This window comes from Elephantulus edwardii, unplaced genomic scaffold (genome assembly GCF_000299155.1).
Source record: "Elephantulus edwardii isolate Elephantulus edwardi_28Jun2011 unplaced genomic scaffold, EleEdw1.0 scaffold00135, whole genome shotgun sequence".
NCBI lineage: Eukaryota > Metazoa > Chordata > Mammalia > Macroscelidea > Macroscelididae > Elephantulus > Elephantulus edwardii.
The window spans coordinates 2387437-2406519 of NW_006399885.1; the positions used below are offsets into that span (position 1 = coordinate 2387437).

General features: G+C 40.5%; 2 protein-coding genes across 2 annotated transcripts in view; one reads left to right on the top strand and one right to left on the bottom strand.

Annotated features, from left to right (window-relative positions):
- SKA3 (spindle and kinetochore associated complex subunit 3) overlaps positions 1-14974 on the bottom strand; it is a 32340-nt gene extending 17366 nt beyond the window's left edge. The window contains exons 1-4 of the mRNA XM_006894103.1: positions 14872-14974; positions 10177-10238; positions 9909-10074; positions 6932-7328 (exon numbers count right to left, since the gene is read on the bottom strand). Of these exons, the coding sequence (XP_006894165.1) occupies positions 6932-7328; positions 9909-10074; positions 10177-10238; positions 14872-14974 (728 nt within the window). The remainder of the gene's footprint in view (positions 1-6931; positions 7329-9908; positions 10075-10176; positions 10239-14871) is intronic.
- Positions 14975-15412: 438 nt separating this feature from the next.
- MRPL57 (mitochondrial ribosomal protein L57) lies at positions 15413-15721 on the top strand. The gene has a single exon (XM_006894104.1). It carries the CDS (start codon positions 15413-15415, stop codon positions 15719-15721), a length of 309 nt encoding a protein of 102 aa, XP_006894166.1.
- The last annotated feature ends 3362 nt before the right edge of the window (positions 15722-19083 follow it).

Consider the following 19083-nt stretch of genomic DNA (forward strand, 5'->3'; position numbering starts at 1 on the left):
GGGGGAAGGGTGAGAGGGAAAGAAAATGTGCAACAATGAATTTAAAAAAATAGATATGATATCATACATATTTGTTATAATGATTTTTTCTGATTTGTCATTTTGTGCTATCCTCCAAGGGTTTAAATTTTTGTTGTTGTTGTTGTTTAAATTTTTTATGTAGATTTCTTCACTATGATTTCTGATTTAGAGGTGATATCATAAATAATTCTCTATGATTGGCTATGTTTGTTATTTCTAGTTTCCTCCTATTATCATTATTAAGATTATACAAATATTACTGTCAGGAACCTCTCCAGAGTACTAAAGAGCAACGATGTCAGTTTAAAAACTAAGGTGCACTTGATCTAAAACATGGTCGTTTCAATTACTTACTAGGCTTCTGGAAATTGAACAATGCCTAAGGATATGACTCTTTTGAGTTGTGATGCTGGAGTAGAGTACTGAGTACCCATCCCATGGATTGCCAAGAGAACAAACAGGTCTGTTTAGGAGAATGTGAAACCCGGGTGCTCCCTTGGAGACAAAGATGACATAACTACGTCCCACATATTTTGGGCATGTTGTATGGAGTGACTAGTCCTCGGAAAAGAACATCATGCTTGGAAATGCATAAGGTCAGCTTAAGAAAGGAAGATCTTCAATGAGATGGATTGAGACAGTGTCCATGACAATGGGTTCAAGTATATGGGAGATGGTGAGGATGGCACAGGATAGGACAGGATTCAGGGCCACTCTTCTTTCATAGGTTGTTAGGAGTTGTAGTCCACATGATGACACACAAAACCAACAAAATCAAATAGTAAACTCAACCCAGTGACTGTGAGGAAGACCTGGCAATCTGTTTCTGTAAAATGTTATGGTCAATAAAACCCTAAGGATAAAATCTAGAAACCAACCAGCCAAACAAACAACTCCCGCCACCCCCCAAAAAAATACAACTTTGCCACAACAGGCAGTGTTATGAGAAATGGAAGGAGTATATAAAACATTTCAACATTTAAAATTAGCCCATCTCATAAAACATTTATAAGATTAGCACATGAAGCACTGAATTCTTTTAGCATTTAAATACAACAGTTCACAATGGAGAAGAGATTGAGATAGTTAACAGTTACAGCTTGCTTGGCTCCACAATCAACACTCTTGACACCAGCAATAAAATCAAAAGAAGAAAAAAAAAATAAAAATCAAAAGATGAATCGCATTAGGTAAATCTGCTTTCTGGGGCCTTTCTGGAGCACTGAGAAGCAACAATGTCAGTCTAAAGACTAAGGTGCGCCTGATCCAGGCCATGGTCTTCACATTACTTGCTATTATGCATCAGAGAGCTGGACAATGACTAAGGATAACAGAAGAATTGATGCTTTTGAGTTGTGGTGCTGGAGAAGAGTCTTAAACATATCATGGACTGCCAAGAAAACAAACAAGTCTGTCTTGGAGAGGATGAAATCAAGTTTGTCCTTGGAGGCTAAGATTTTGAAGCTCTACCTCATATACTTTGGGCATGTGGCCAAGAGATCCTTGGAGGACAGTGCAGGCGGGGAAGACCCTGGATGAGCTGGATTGACACAGTATATGGGGTACTGGGGGTGAGCGTTTCAGAGTCACTGAGACTGGCTCAGGACAGGGCAGGCTTCAGAGCTGTTGTACACAGGGTTGCTAGGAGTAGCAGGCAACTTGATGGCACAGAACAACAGCATTTTAACATAGAAAAAAGTTTTTTTTACTGTTATCACTGTTGGGTCTAGTATGACCCATAAGCGACCCTATGAACAGATATGAACCCTGTCCTGTCTGTGCCATCTTCACACTTCCTGACACACTAGAGTCCATTGTGGCAGATACTGTGTATATTTCCCTGATGGTGGGTCTTCCTCTCCCTTACAATCCTCTGCTTTTCCAAGCATGATGTCCCTCTCTCCAAAGAATAAGCTCTCCTAGCAACATGCCCGACGTATGTAAGGCAAAGCTCTATCATCTTTGCCTCCAAGGAGCACTCTGGCTGAGCTTTCTCCAATATATATTTGTTTGTTCTTTTGGCAGTCCATGGGATTTTCAGTACTCTTCTCCTACATAACAGTTCAAATTGTTTGTCCACCTCTCAGATGCATAACAAGTGACTGGAAAGACCATGGACTGAATCAGATGCACCTTAGTTCTCAAACTGACATCATTGCTCCTCAATATTTTGGAGAGGTCCTTGACTATGAACTTCCCAATGAAATGTTTCCTGATTTCCCGAAAATTGGAACCAAGATGAAGTTGTTGACAGTTTCAATCTTTTCTCCATCTATCATGATATTGTCTATTACTCCAGTGGTGAAAATTTTTGTTTTCTTGACGTTGAGATGCAATCCATATTAAAGGCTGTATTCTTTCATCTTGTCCACCAAGTGCTTCAAGTCCTCCTGACTTTCAGCAAGCAAGGTTGTGTCATTTGTATAACCCAGGTTATTGATGAGTCTTCTGTTGACCTCAATGCCACATTCTCCTCCACAGAGTCCAGCTTTTCAAATAATTTGCTCAACATACAGATTGAAAAGGTATTGGCCTAGAATACAACCCTGACTCACCCCCTTCTTAATTTTAAACCTTGTACTATTCATTTAGCTTCCCAACTAAATCAAGCCTGGAAGCAGGAGCGGCATCCACTTCCAAAATGGCTTGCCTCCGGAAACTCTATGTACGAACAGTGCTTAGGCTGTCCATTCATAGGGTCGCTATGAGTCGTCTACGACTCGACGGCATTAAACAACAATAACGATGACGATGACCAAGAGAGAGCTACGTTGGCCTTGTGGAAGGAAGCAGTGCTACCAAGCCAAAGGTGGGTGATTTTCATCTGTGGCCCTCGGCCAGGTTCAAATTGTCTTCCTGTCAAACACTCTTCTAGGTGGTATAGCACTGGTCTGTGCGTTGCTGTACAGAGGTAACTCAGGGTTGCTGTGATGCTGAAGCCTGTGACAGTGATGTGCCAATCGTGGTAATGGGCACCCATGGTGGACAGTGTTGGCTGGAGCTTCCCGACTAAATCAAGCCTGGAAGCAGGAGCGGCATCCACTTCCAAAATGGCTTGCCTCCGGAAACTCTATGTACGAACAGTGCTCAGGCTATTCGTTCATAGGGTCGCTATGAGTCGTCTACGACTCAATGGCATTAAACAACAACAACAACAACTATTCATTTGCTCTGTTTACACAAAAGTCTCTTGGTCTAGATATGGGTTTCGCATGAGCAAATTAAGTGCTCTAGGATTCCCATTCGACTCAATGTTAGCCATAATCTGTTATGATTCACACAGTCAAATGCCTTTGCAAAGTCAATAAAGCATAGAGAAATTCCTTATTTTCAGCCAGGATCCATCTGACATCAGCAATAATATTCTCGGTGCCACAGCCTCTTCTAAATCCTGCTTGAATTTCTGGTAGTTCTCTATGTACTGTTCTAACCATGTTTGAATGATCTTTAGTAGTATTTTGCTTGTATGTGATAATAATGATATTGTTCAGTAGTTTCCACATTCTGTTGGATCACCTTTCTCGGGAATGGCAACAAATATGGACCTCTTCCAATCCATTGGCCAGACAGCCGTTCTACAAATTTCCTATCATAAATTGGTGAGGGCATCCAGGGCTGCATCTGTTAATTGAAACAAGTCAATTGGTATTCAATCAATCCTGGGGCCTTATTTTTTGCCAATGCCTTCAATGCAGCTTCAACTTCCTCATTACCACTGGCTCCTGCTCCCTGAAATTTTTCATTGTCAGTCAATTCTTTTTGGTACAGTGACTTTGTATTCCCTCCATCTTCTTTGATGCTTCCTGGTCATTCAACATATTGCATCTTTTAATTTTGCAACTCAAGGCTTAAATTTGTTACTCAGTTTTCTCAGATTGAGAAATGCAGAGTGAATTCTTCCAATCCCAGCTCTCTGTACATCCCATTATAATGTTTTGCTTTTTTTTTTCCCCCAAGCTGCCCTTTGAAACTTTCTGTTCAGCTTTTACTTTGACATGTTTTCCCTTTGATTTGGTTTCATGATGCTCTACTACAATTCTCAGAGTCTCTTCTGACACTCACTTTAGTTTTTTCTTCTCCTTTGTCTTTTGAAATGACCTTTTGCTCTCTTCATGAATGATATTCATGATGTCATCTCACAACTCATCTGGTTTTCGATCACTGTTGTTTGTTCAAACCTATTCTTAAGATGATTCTGAAATCCAGGTCAAATAAATTCCAAGATCATATTTTGGTTCTTGTGGACTTGTTTTCATTTTCTTTGGCCTTTATTTGATCTTACATGTAAGTACTGTGCACATGAGAACTTGTATCTGAGTAACTGTTAAATCACAAAGGCTCATCTACCAGGTGCTAATTAGCTTTAAACAAGAGACTCCCGGCCCCTCTAATTGTTATTATCATTCACATTTAACTTTTGTGCATATACAAAGTCTGGTTAGCTTTTGATGCTAGTATTTTCTTACTAATACATATATGACAGCTATTGTAAAATATACCATACTTTCAAATATGACACCCCCATAAATAATGCACATATTCACATATGCCAAGACAATTCTGACTTTATATATTATTTTAAAAATTCTTCATTTGTTTGAAGTTTCCCCACACTACATCTTACAGCATTTTATTAAGGCTTAAGAAATAAAAAATACAGGCCTTAGTTCCTAATTTTGGTATTTGTATAAACAAAACCTGGTTCATAAATTAATCTATTCTTTTAGAGATGAAATATTTTGTAATGACATTTTATTTTAGTGTTTCTATCCTGCTATTTTTTCCAGAATCATGATTTGTTTTGACTTTCTGAGCTAAAGTTTTATATTCCTTCTATAATAATAAAAGTCCTTAAGGATCCTTAAGTATTCTTAAGGGTTAAAGAGTCTCTTTAAGTATTTAAGTCTCTTTTTTATGTCGCTGCTATTGCATGCTATCAGGTTGACTACAACTCATAGTAACTCTTTGAATAAGAGCTCTGAACCTTGCCCTATCCTGTGCCAATCTTACCATCTCTGACACACCTGACTCCTCTGCTACAGTCCCTGTTTCAATTCATGTCATCTAAAGTTTTCCTCTCCTGCACTAACCCTCCACCCTTCCAAGTATTCCATTGTCCAAGGACTGATCCCTTCTGACAACATGCCCAAAGTATATGAGATGGAGCTTCAAAATCCTTGCTTCGAAGGAACAACTTGGTTTCACCCTCTCCAGGAAACACCTGTTCGTTTTTTTGACAGTCCATGGTATGTTGAATATTCTTCTCCAGCACCACAACTCAAAGGCATCGATTCTTCCTTTTTTATATGTAATAATTTCATTTCTCTTATAACTCTTTAAGATTTTAGTAACCATTTTCATGCTAAAACATGATTTTAGTCTAATCAGGGAGCTTTAAACAGATATTAAAATGCCTGCGCTTAAGAGACAAAGTATCCATTCAATTTTACACATCTAAAGTGAACATTTCACTTCTACCCTGAGTTGTAAGCATTCTTATCTTAGTTGTTTTCCTACCACATCCCAGGTAAGTTAATAGAAATCTGGTATTTAGTTTTGATGTCACCTTCTTCCTAAGTGTCCATAAATCAAATACAACTTCTCACTAATTCTGCCTTCTCTTCTTTATCCTTAAAGGAATCCTGGAGTGTAGTGGTTAAAATCAGTTGTCTGCTATTATCAGTGTTAGCAGTTTTCCTTAATATCATGTCCAAATGTCAAGTCCAGCTACTCTAACAGAGAAGAGTCAGTTGGCTTCTGTAAAGACTTATTGTTGCTATGTACCATTGAGTCGCTTGCGACTCATAGCAACCCTATGTACAACAGCTCTAAACTCTGCTCTGTCCTGTGCCAATCTCATTGTCTCTGACACATTCATCCTGATTGCCCCAGTCACCGAATCAATCCACCTCCCAGAGGGCCTTCCTCTCCTGCACCTGCCCTCCACCCTTCCAAGCATGATGTCCTTCTCCAAGGACCGGTCTCTCCTTACAACATGACCAAAGTATGTTAAACGAAGCCTCAGAATCCTTGCCTCCAAGGAGCAGCCCAGTTTAACCCTCTCCAGGATGAATCTGTTTGTTTTCTTAGCAGTCCATGGTACTGTCAACACACTTCTCCAACACCAAAGCTCAAAAGCATCAGTTCTCCTTCTATCCTCCCTGGTCACTGTCCAGCTCTCTGACATATAACAAGTGATTGCAAAGACCATGGCCTGTACCAGACGCACCTTAGTCTCCAGAGACACACTATTGCTCTTCAGTACTTTAGAGAGGTCCCTAACAGCAGACTTTCACATTGCAATAGGTCTTTTAATTTCCTGGCTGCTGGTGCCAAGAGTGTTGACTGTGGAGCCACGCAGACTAAAAATGTGAACAATCTCAATCTCTTTACCATCCATCCTGATGCTGCCAACTGATCCAGTGGTGAGAATCTTTGCCTTCTTGACATTGAGCCTCAATCAATATTGAAAGCTGCAGTTCTTGACCCTCAGCAGCAAGTGCTTCAGGTCCTCCTCAGTTTCAGCAAGCAGGATTGTGTCATCTGCATAATGCTGACTGTTGATAGATCTTCCACCAATCCTGACACCACACTTCTCCTCATAGAGACCTGGAAAGGCTTGTTCTACTGACCAAACAAAAAATTTGGTTTTGTTATCCATTCCTACACATATCACTCTTATAGGCCCTTATCACTCCTACTATGGAATATTAACTAGAAAAAAGAAAATCAACTCACTTTATTATTTGTTGATTCAAAAAAGTTTGAAATTATAAATATTTTAAGGAAAGACAGTCTGAACTACTGTATTTCTTCCAGGGAAAATTAATAAATGCAAAGTATTTGGAAAGTAAGATAAAAATGTGTCTATTCCATAAGGTATTAAACAAAACTCCAGAAAATGGCTTACCTTTTTTTACTACCCGTCACAGTTGTAAGCCCCATGGTATAATCTTCATTTAAATATGTATATTCAGAGATCCCAAAGTGCTCTAGTTTAGGAGTCACACACTCAAAATCATCCATCTTCAGGGCACACTTTGGGGTTTTCAGTACTTTAGTTAGTGACTCTTTAGCAGGTGGGGTTAAAATCACTGGCTCTTCCTTAAGGTTGTTCACATCCTGCCGGTGCCCAGGCAGAACCTGAGGTATGAAGTATCGCTCGAGTCCAAAATCTGAAAGTTGTGGACTGCGTAAAGACATCTCAGAAACAGAACCACTCAAAGCATCGCCCTTCATATCGGGCTTTTCAAGATCTTCACTGCTAGCCAACTCCAATTTGGTGTTAATGATTTCATGCTCATCCACTAAAGGGGGGGAAATTAGAGAAAATATTCTGGTTAAAATCAAAACAATTTTATCTGCTTAAATCCACTCAAACCACAACAACCAGTAGAAGTCTTTATTTTCTCTTTAGTTTCTAAATATTCCATATTTTAGTTGCCCCGTGGGTGAATTTACGACAGGTCTTATCCACCCATATCTCATGAGGAGGCTACTGTGGTGTAGAGAACTTTTAGAAGTGTTAAAAGATGAAAAATCAGAATCCTAAAACAGTATTTCACACTTCCTTAGAGTTCATGCAATTTACAACAGTCTTCCTTAATATCATGTCCAAATCAAAAACTAAGCCTATTGCTTTTGAATCAATCCCAACTTACAGTGACGCTGTTGAGTCAATTCTAACCCACAGTGACCCTGCAGCACAGAGTAGAATGACCCTACAGGATTTCCAAGGCTGTAAATCTTTATGGAAACAGACTGCCCTGCTTCATCTTTCTACTATGGAGCAGCTAGTAGATTTGAATTGCCAACCCTTCAGTTGGCAGTCCAATGCTTAAGACACTGCCATCAAGGCTCCTTCATATCATACTGTTGCTGTGTACCATAGAGTCGGAACTGACCCATAGCTGACCCTCCAGCGGGTTTTCAGAGGCAGTTAATCCCATAGGAAGAGACTGCCCATCTTCCTCCCGTGGTACGGCTGGTGGTCTTGAACAGTGTGCTTCGGGATTGCAGTGCAGCTTCTTGACATTAGGCCACCAGCGCTCTCTTTCATGATATTAACTGCAGTACAGAATTAACTGTTCTCTAGATTTGATACACAGTATAGTAATTTTTTTTTTTTTAGATTTTCACCTTTCAGATGACTAAATTAGAAAGGAAAAGATGGCTACAGAAAGATAAATAATGGGATGCTGTTGTTGTTATGTGCCGTCGAGTTGCTCGCGACTCATAGCGACCCTATGTACAACAGCCCTAAACTCCACTCTGTCCTGTGCCAATCGCACTGTCTCTGATACCCCCATCCCAATTATCCCAGTCACTGAATCAATCCACCTCATAGAGGGCCATTCTCTCCTGCGCTGTCCCTCCACCCTCCCAAGCATCATGTCCCTCTCTAAGGACCGGTCTTTCCTCACAACATGTCCAAAGTATGTTAGATGGAGCCTCAGAATCCTTGCCTCCAAGAAGCCACCCGGTTTAACCCTTTCCAGGACAAATCTGTTTGTTTTCCTAGCAGTCCATGGTATTCTCAATACTCTTCTCCAGCACCACAGCTCAAAGGCATCAATTCTCCTTCTATCCTCCTTGGTCATTGTCCAACTCTCTGATGCATAACAAGTGATTGCGAAGACCATAGCCTGTATCAGACGCACCTTAGTCTCCAGAGAGACATCATTGCTCTTCAGTACTTCGGAGAGGTACCTAACAGCAGACTTTCCCATGGCAATGCGCCTTTTAATTTCCTGGCTGCTGGTGCCAAGACTGTTGACTACAGAGCCAAGCAAACTAAAGCTGTGTACAATCTCAATCTCTTCACCATCCATCCTGATGCTGCCAATTGGTCCAGTGGTGAGAATCTTTGTTTCCTTGACATTGAGCCTCAATCCATATTGTAGGCTGCAGTCCTTGACACTCTGCAGCAGGCGCTTCAGGTCCTCTTCAGTTTCAGCAAGCAAGGTTATGTCATCCGCATAACACAGGTTGTTGATAAATCGTCCACCAATCTTGACCCCACATTTCTCCTCATAGAGCCCAGCCTCCCGGATAATCTGTTCTGCATATAGGTTGAAAAGGTATGGAGATAGGATGCATCCCTGGAGTATGCCCTTCCCAATTTTGAACCATGCAGTGTTCCCTTGCTCTGTTCTGACGACTGCCTCCTGGTCCAAGTATAAGTTTCGTATTAGAACGATCAAGTGTTTTGGGATAGACATTATTAAACATCTTTACTGCACAGATGAAAAACTGAGGTACAAGATTAAGTATCTGCTAAGTAAAATCAAGCTAGTAAGCGATGGAATAGAGATTTTAAATCAGGTAGTTTAACTCCATACTCTAAACCATTATGTTATATACTACCTTCACTAGAATGCTAGAACTGAAAAAGACTTTATCAATTAATTATGTGGTAAAAAAATCTCTTCCTACAAAAGAAGAAAAAGAATGAGAAAAATGAACTAGCATTCAGCTATTTATGAGCAAAGCTGACTTTGCTGTCAGATGCTGTTGGGCTGTCCCTCTACCCCATGGCAATGCTATGCTCAGTGAAAGGAAATCCTGCCCTGCCTTGTGCCAGTCTTACAGTCAAATGCAGTTCATACTAAAAGAATAACTTTTAAGTCCCATAGGTTGTGTTTGTTTCTCCTAAATAACTCAAGGAATTCCTCCATCTAGCATTTTGGCAAAGAGTACAAAGACTGCCTTCTTGACCATGGATCAGCACTGCATTCGACATGCAACGAATATACAAGATGAGCTTACCCAATGATAGCTGCAAACAGCACAGCAAAACTGGAAACTATGGCTGAGCCTGACTTGATCATGCTGTCTACTTTTTCTAAATATGGAAACAAATGCTATAAAATGAAAGTTATTCAAACCTGAATTTTCCTGGGCCTGTGGAGTATATCCATACATCTGGAAAAACTCTCTGATCTTCATAATATCCGTTGAATTCCTTTTCATCAGTACTTTGGCTGCCTTTAGGAAATGTGTGTTTTCTTGACTTTCCAAGCTCACTTTATGAAGAAGACTATCAACATCACCCTTTTGTGAGGAAAGAGAATAGGGAGTAATTTCTCTAGTGATTCACTAAGTATATTTAGATTTATAAAAACAACACATCACAGAAAGATGAGAAGTGAATACCTTTAGAGTCTGGATTTCTGAATGCAGGTCACATAACGTCTTCATGGCATGCCCTTCCAAGTCTTCAACACGGATATTTAATAAATACAAAGAAAGGAAATAAGAGAAGATATAAGTTAGCAGAGTTTCTTGGAACTGTAAAGTCCTTGTAGATATTTATTTACAATTTATAGTCTGCCTCTTGTCAAGAAAATTGTTAAGGCCTTTTAAAAAATATGCAAGCTTCAAATGACATTTAATATTGTAAACAAATTACATAGCTTCATGAAGTTCACCAGTACTGTGTAACCAGTACATAGCTCAATAAACTGTGCATGACTTGTTGCTATGTGCCATCAAGTTGAGACCTAGTCATAGCCGATCCTTCAGTGGGTTTTCAATGGTAGTAAATTACATGGGAAGAAACTGTCCTTTTTTACGTCTTTCTTCCACAGAGCAGTTGGAGAATTTGAATTGTATTCCTTTGGGTTGGTAGCGCAGTTCCTTATCACCAGGCCACCAGAGCTACCTGAGCTCTAGAACTCCAGAAATTCTCCTGGAATTTCAATGTTCCCCTCACCAATGACCATTACACTGATTTCTAACTCCACAAATTAGCTTTGTGTATTTATTAACTTTATTTAAGAAAATCATGCAATATGAACTCTATTCTGGACAGCTTCTTTCACTTGATATGTTGATGACATTCATTCACATTCACCAATAGTCTATATGTTCCTTCTCTTATTACTGTATACTATCCTGTTATGTGGTTGTACCAAAAATACTTGCCAATTCTAGTCTTGTTTTAGTACTGAGAGTACTCTTATATTGAACATTCTTGCCCAGTTCCCCTGGTCCCTATGACCACATTTCTACATGTTACAGATCTAGAATATGTGTTGCATTATAATGCAGGTCCAACTTTAGTAGATGCTGCCAAACAGTTTTCTAAAGTGATTATTCTAATTTCTTTTCACCAGCAATGTATGGGAGAGTTCTGTTCGTCCAATAGTACTGCACTAGTTATTTATCTTTTTAATTCTGGTACCCTGATATGTGCAGAATGTCTTGCATTGGAATTTAATTTGCACTTTACTGATGAAGGATAAATGAAGCTAATGGCTTTTTATATGCTTAAGGCCACCTGAAGGTCTTTTCAAGTTATAATTTAAGACTGCTGTTATTTTCCTATTTTGTTATCTGCCCTTTTGTTGCCAGTTTGTAGGATTGTATTCTGGATACAAGCCTTTGGCCAGAAACTGAATCACAATATTTTATAACTCGCTAGTCACTTTTTATTTTTCTAACATCTTTTAATAAACATGTTGTTGTTGTTGTTATGGGCCATCGAGTCACTTGAGATTCATAGCAACCCTATGTACAACAGCCCTAAACCTTGCTCTATCCTGTGCCAATCTTACTGTCTCTGACACACATACCCCCATTACCCCAGTCACAGAATCAATCTATCTCATCGAGGGTCTTCCTCTCTTGCACTGTCCCTCCACCCTTCCAAATATGATGTCTTTCTCCAAGGACTCGTCCCTCCTTGCAACATGTCCAAACAGAAGTTCTTCATTTTTACATAGCTCTATTTCTCAATTAAGGGAGGTTTAGTGCTAAGGAATTGTGCTGCCAACACAAAAGGATGTGGTTAGAATCCACCAGTTGCTCTGAAGAAGAAAGACAGGCAATCTCCCATGGTGATTTACTACCTTTGAAAACCCATGGATCAACTATGGGTTGGTTCTGACTCCATGGTACACAACATTTCTCAATTGTTCATTTAATATGAGCACTTTTTGCTTCCTATTTTAAAAGTATTTACTAACAAACTATTCGTGCGTTTTCTTCTAAAAGCTTTATTATTAAGAGTTATAACTGATCTAGAATTGATTTCTGTGTATAACCTAAGATATAGATCGAGAGTTTTCTATAAGGATATCCAATTGACTCCACTCTATTTGCTGAAAAGAGAACATTTACACACTATATTATCTATTTGGTTATTAATCATTTGGTTAAAAATAGCTTTTCTAACACATGCTTCCTTTGAAGATCATCTTCTCCTGTTGTAAGACAACTAATTTTCATTGTTGTTACATACCATTGAGTAGAAACCGGCCTGTAGCTGGCCCTTCAACAGGTTTTCAGAAGCAGTAAACTGCACAGGAGACTGCCATCTTTCTCCCAGGAAGCAGCTGGTAGATTTGAACTGTGTCCCTTTGAGTTGCCAGTGCAACTCTTTACAACTAGGCCTTAAACTATTTTCATTTGTTGTTAAGTGCCTTTGAGTCAAGGCACCTAACAATACATGACTCATAGCTACCCTATGAATAACAGATTTGAACCCTGTCCTAGCCTGTGTCATCCTCATCATCTTGAGATGACACCCTTGAGTCCACTGGCACAGTCATTGTGACAATCCATCTCACTGGGAGTCTCTGTCTCTTTTGCTGACTCTCCACCTTTGCAAGCATGACAATGCTTTCCAAGAAACAGCCTATCCTAGAAACATATCTGAAGTATGAGAAACAAAGTTTCACCATCTTTGCCTCCAAGAAGCACTCTCACTGCATTTTTTTCTATGACCTATCTATTTGTTCTTTTGGCAGTTCACAGGATACTCAGTATTCTTTTTCAACACCACAACACAAAGACATCATTTTTTTTAAAGGTATCAATTCTGTCATCCTTATTCAGTGTACAGCTCTCAGATGCATAGTAAGTGATGGAAAAGATCATGGCCTGAATCAGGCACACCTTAGTCTTCAAACTGAAATCATTGCTCTTCAGTATTTTGGTAGAGTCCCTGACAGCAAACTTGCCCAATGTAATGTTGTTGGTTTTGTTACATGATGTCGAGTTACCTATAACTCAGAGACTCTACAACTAGAGCCCTATCCTAAGCCAGTCTCACTGACTCCGAGACACCTACTTCCATTGTCCCAGTTACTGTATTTATCATTTCATACTGTATCTATCATTCCATCTCATCTGGAGTCTTCCTCTCCAGAGCTGTCACTCCACCTTTCTGAGAATGATGTCCTTCTCTAAGGACCTGTCTCTCTTGGAATGTGCCCAAAATATGTGTGACAGAGCTTCACAAACGTAACTTCCAAGGAGAATCTTGGTCTCACCCTCTCCAAGACAGACCTATTTGTTTTCCTGGTAGTCCATGATATGTTCAAGACTCTTCTCCAGCACCACTACTCAAATGCATCCATTCTTCCTTCTGTCATCCATCGTTATTGTCCAACTCTCTGATACATAGTAAGTAATTGCAAAGACCATAACCTGGATCAGGTGCACCTTAGTCTCCAGACTGACATCATTGCTTTTTAGTGGTTGGAGTGGTCCCTGATAGCATTGGAGTGGTCAATGATAGCATTATGTTATTACATTATTATTATTTTCTGGTTTTATGAGGAAGAATGTGGCATCAAAAATTAAAGACTCATCAATAACCTGCGTTATGCAGATGACACAATCTTGCTTGCTAAGCAAACTGAGGATGACCTGAAATGCTTGCAGTCAAGGACTGCAGTCTTCAATAGTGATTGAAGTTCAACAGCACAAAGACAAAGATACTCACTATTGGGCCAAATGGCAGCACCATCATAGATGAAGAAGAGATTGAGGTTGTTAACAATTACAGCTTGCTTGGCTCCACAATAAATACTCTTGGCATCAGCAGTCAGGAAATCAAAGGATGAATTGCACTTGGAAAATCTGCAGTTAGGGATCTCTCCAAAGTCCCAATGCAAAACATCTTTTGATTTCTTGACTTGTGGTACCAAGGGTGTTGTTAATGATCCAAGTAAGATTAAATCATTAATAGTTTGAATCCTTTCTCCATCTATCATAATGTTGGTCCTGTGATGAGGATCTTTGATTTACTGATGTTGAGATGTAAGCCATATTGAAGGCTGTAGACCTTGATTTTCTTCAGCAAGTGTTTCAAGTCCTCCTCACTTTCTGCAAGTTGTGTCATCTGAATAATGCAGGTTGTTGATGAGTCTTCCTCCAATCCTGTCACCATATACCTCTTCATAGAGTCCAGCTTCCCAAATTATTTTCTCAGCATACAGATTAAGTATGGAGAAAGGATACAACACCCTCCCCCCCGCCAAAAAAAACCAAAAAGATATATCGCTAGACATCTACTAAGAGGGCTTGTTAGATGGAGAAATCAAGCTCTTGTAGGGATGCAGAAGAAATGGGATGCTTGCTTAGTCATTCCTGGTGGAAATATAAAATGGTACAGTTGCTTTGGAAAAGTTTGGCAGTTCTTAAAATTAAGCATCCATATGCTAACATGTTGTTATATGCTGTGAAGTAGGAACTGACTCATAGCTGACCCTCCAGGGGTTTACAGAGGGTGTAAATTGCACACGAGGAGACTGTCCATCGTTCTCCCTAGCAATAGTTGGTGGTTTCGAATCGCGTACCTTTGGACTGGCAGTATAGCTCCTTAATACTAGGCTACCAAATTTCTGTTTACAGTATTATACTCAGCTACATAACATGTATTTTATTTGAAAGCATATTGTTGTGTGTCCTGCGGTCAATTCTGACTCATGGTGAGCCTAAACCGTTTCTCCTTCGAAGTACTTCTCACCATTGTAAACAAAATATCACTTCCGTGCGTTTGCTCATTTGTTATTTGTCTGATGCCTTTCTGACCCTCCCTACTATCACCGCCTCACTCACCGCTCTCCTCTCCTTTCAGCGCCCGATGCAGCCGGGCCGTCTCGCTGTCCAGAGTGACAGCCAGAGAACGCAGTTTTCCGTGGAAACTCCGGATAGCATCCATTGGCGAGAACCGAGAGAAGATGCTCAAGAGCAGTAAAGAGGGGTAGGGATGCTTGCCCGCCACTAGTTTGAATCTCAGGACGCTGGAAACTTCCCAGATGACGCACTAGTTCTCTCTCGCGAGGGCGGAAGTATCGCGAGAAGTGGCCAGTCGGCCCCGAAAGGCGAGCGCGCTTCCTTTTCTATTGCTAACTTGCGGAGGGAAGCTAACTCCCCTTGGAGGAGCTGGTGAGTTAGTACGTCCGTGTGCATGCACTTTGGGCGTTCTCTTCTCCGCCTAGCCTAGCACCAACTCTTCATTTTCTTTGGGAGAATCACAGCGCCTTTCTGGGTCTGGGATGGCGTATGGGCTGGGTTTGCGCGCTGGGCCCTCTGCTGTCCGGGCCTTGCCAGCCTCATGTTGGGTTCCGCGTCTGTCCTGTCTCCCCCTGCAGGCACCATGTTCGTGACCGCCTTCCTGTGCCGCAATCGCATTCCTGGAAGACAGTGGATCGGGAAGCACCGGAGGCCCCGGCCTGTGTCTTTCCTTTCGAAACAGAGAATGATCCGTCGCCTGGAAATTGAGGCAGAAAATCATTACTGGCTGAGCATGCCCTACCTCACCGCAGAGCAGGAGTATGGCCACGCTGCAGCACGCAGGGAGGCCGCCTTCGAGGCCATCAAGGCGGCTAACTTTTCAAACTTTCTCTCGCACAGATTTGTTGCAGACCAACTCCAGCATCTCAGTGTCACCAAGAAATGGTCCTAACTCCACGTCTGCGCCCTTTGGGTTACAGATTACAGGGCTGTTCTCTTCACTTGATTGCAGAAACTAAAAGCCACTAGAAAGGAACCCGAGTTGTTTTAAAAAAACTTGAACGTAGTAGACTGGATAAAAACGGTAGTGTGTCGTCCTTCGTCAGTCCCTTTGAGAAATGCTGGAGATTTCCTTGAGCAAGATATAAAACACACATTGGACGAAAGCTACAATAAAAGTATAAACTATGGTATTTGGGGTTCTGTGTTTAAAGATAATTGATGGAGAATTGATCGAAGTGTTAGTGTGCGTAGGGTCTTTTGTCAAGATGAATCACGTAAATTGCACATTGAGGTAAGTGCCACGCATTTCATCAAAACCCAATCCACTGCCGTGGGATTCGATTCCAACTCATAATATGACACTCCATTGGGGTTTCAGGACTGTAACACTGAACAGGAGGGGACTGTGGAGCTGCAGCCCCATGCACTATACCACCAGAGTGCCATTAATATCTTACATAGCCTTCTCTTATTATTGACTGAGGGCTCGGTTGTCCAAGGGTCCTGTTGATCAGATGTGCCTTGGATGGTTATTTACAGGTTATAAAGACCCTAGAAACTACACAGTGAACTAGGAGTTAGAACAGAAGCACTAAACATGTTATTAAACCAGTTAACGGATATCTGGTGAGATGTCCAGCCAAGCAACCAGATCCCATGAGTTTAGTTCTATATAAACAACCTTAGTAGCTTTTTTGGTTTTGTTGTATCAGAAGACTTGACAGTACAACTTTCCATAGGCATACTAAGAAATGGGAACTTGTGTTGAAAAAAATAAAAATTGATCTCCAAGACTTGAAGGGATTCTGAGCTTTTTCTGTTGGACTTAGATCTAAAAATAGCCCTTTTCTTTGTCTTGGAACTTAATATAGAGTGACTATTTAAATTATTTCTTAGAGCTGTCATTTGTAGGTATATTTTTAAGACCAGGTTTATTGTGATTCACATACCATACAATTCACTAAAAGCGTTTGCTTTTTCAAAAGTTATTTCAATATAACTGCAACAGCTAAGCACATGACATGTCAGCAAGTAGGTATGTCAACAGCAACTATAAAGTTGGTAGTATTCTGATCGTATCTTTGAAAAAGTATACCAAAGTTGTATATACTAATGTGTCCAGAGTAACTGCCAGTAAAAGGAGGAACCTGGATTCAATTGTTTTTTTTTAGCAGATACCTTTTTACCTATCATAGTTAAAGTTGCTATTACAGAAGTACCACAGGTGGATGGCGTAGACAATTTACAAGGTTTGAGAGGCTAAAAGTCAGGGCTCCTGCTCTCAGAGAAGGCATTCTGCCTTCTCTGAGGGGAAGATCATGGTGTCCTTTGAGTGTCTGTGGGTCCAGCATCCTCTGGAGATCTCCATGTGTCTTGGCATCAGTTCTCCCTGGGTCCGAGAAATTTTGAGGGCAGGAATTTCTTGGTGGTACTGAGACCCCTCCCCTCTCCATGCTACTCTCTTTTCCAGTGTCCTGATGTACAATGTGATACAGGTCCCACAACAGGTAAAACTTCACTTTTATTGGTTAGGGCTGTGATCTGAGTAAGGTCAATGGATTGGCGCATCATATCATTACATAACTGCCAGACCACTCAGAATTGTGGTCTACCCACAGTGACGTGTTTTGAGGTGACACTGTTAGTCCATGCCATATAATTCTTCAGTAAAGAATTTGGAAAAGACATAGAATAAAAATAAAATGGACCTATTACCCAGGTTTACTATAATTATGTATTTTAAAGCTGTGTCTAAATTCTCAAGTCAAAGCAGTGAATTTTAGAGATTTATCTCAAGAAACGGCTCATGTAGAGGCTCACAAGTACCAACTTTGCAGATCTGGTGTCTGGCTGTTTAGGCCTCTTTTGACTCACACATCTGCAGTGACCAATACATCTGAGATTGGCAGGTCAGTTAGCCACCTTTGGCTTCTGAGGCTGGTGAATCCCAGCAATATAGCAAGTCGCTGGCTCAAATCCAAGGAACTGGAGATCAATAAGTGACAAGCCAGATGTAGAATTCAGGTGTCCAAATTTGGACAGACTACACTCTTGAAGAAACTCTTTTTCAGTAGATAAGCTGCTATATCTGATCTCATCATGGAGGTGATTTTGTCACAGCTCATCAAAGGAATGGACTCAAACCTGACAGAATGCGAGGATGGCACATGATCTGTTAGACATTATGATGCTGTGAGTCCTCAGATATATCTTACAATGAGGCAGCCAAAAGCCACAAATACCATTTAGTGATTTTGATGCATATTGCCAAAGAACTTTCAAAAAAAGTAATAGAAGCCACAAGAGTAAAACAGGAGAGTATGGAATGTTCTTACTAACAAAGAATACCAGATTTTATATACTTTTTCATTTTTGTGAACAATATGAGTAAGCTGTGACATAGGTGCTTTGGTTTTCTTTATTCATTTCACTTTAAGTGTCTAATGTAACTGGCCTGAACGGAACTGTCTTGTGTGCTGTCGTGTTGGAACTGACCCAGAGCTGACCCTCCAACAGGTTTTCAGAGGCAGTTTAATTATGTGGGAGAAAATTGCCCATCCTTTGGCAGAGCATCTGTTGGATTCGAACCATGTGCCTTTGGAATTCTAGCACAGCTTATTACCACTAGGCCACCAGAGCTTCCTATCTTGTGACTTTATTAATGTCATATTCTTGGTAGTAAGCTAATACTTGTGTGGGAGGCTTTTCATTACTCATACAAATGTGTCTAAAATCAAGTTGCATGTGGACAGTTTAGCCTTTCCATACTTGGAAACGGTGATGGCTGTTGCTCTTTAGGAGAAAAGTTTAGCAGGGCACCTGCTTACAGGCACAACAACTTCCTACCACTACACTTTCTATATGACTCAGAAATTTCATTAAACTTTGAAATTTTTAAAATAGTAATAAATGGTCCTTTAAATCTCAAAACATTGACAAATCCAAAGAATGCCAAAGATAAAAAAACTCCAGGTATGAAGAAATGGAATGTGTTTTAGGATTGTCAAGAAAAACTAAGCCAGTAGATACTTGCATTAACATTGTTAGGTGTTAGGGGAGCAAATGACAGGAAAATATCTTCTAACAGAGCAAGAAGGCAAGCAGCTTTAACCCAAGACCACCAGTAAGGTGATAAAGCGTCCTCCCTTCCCCCCTTTACATCTACGCCCCTGTTCAGCATGAAGAAGCCAGAGAGTCGGCATCCAATTCCCAATTCAATAAGACAGTTGGTTTAATTACCATTGGAAAATGCTTGTCATTCCTCTGTAGGATCTGCCCTCTGGACCCTCATTATTTCCTTCACCTGCTCCC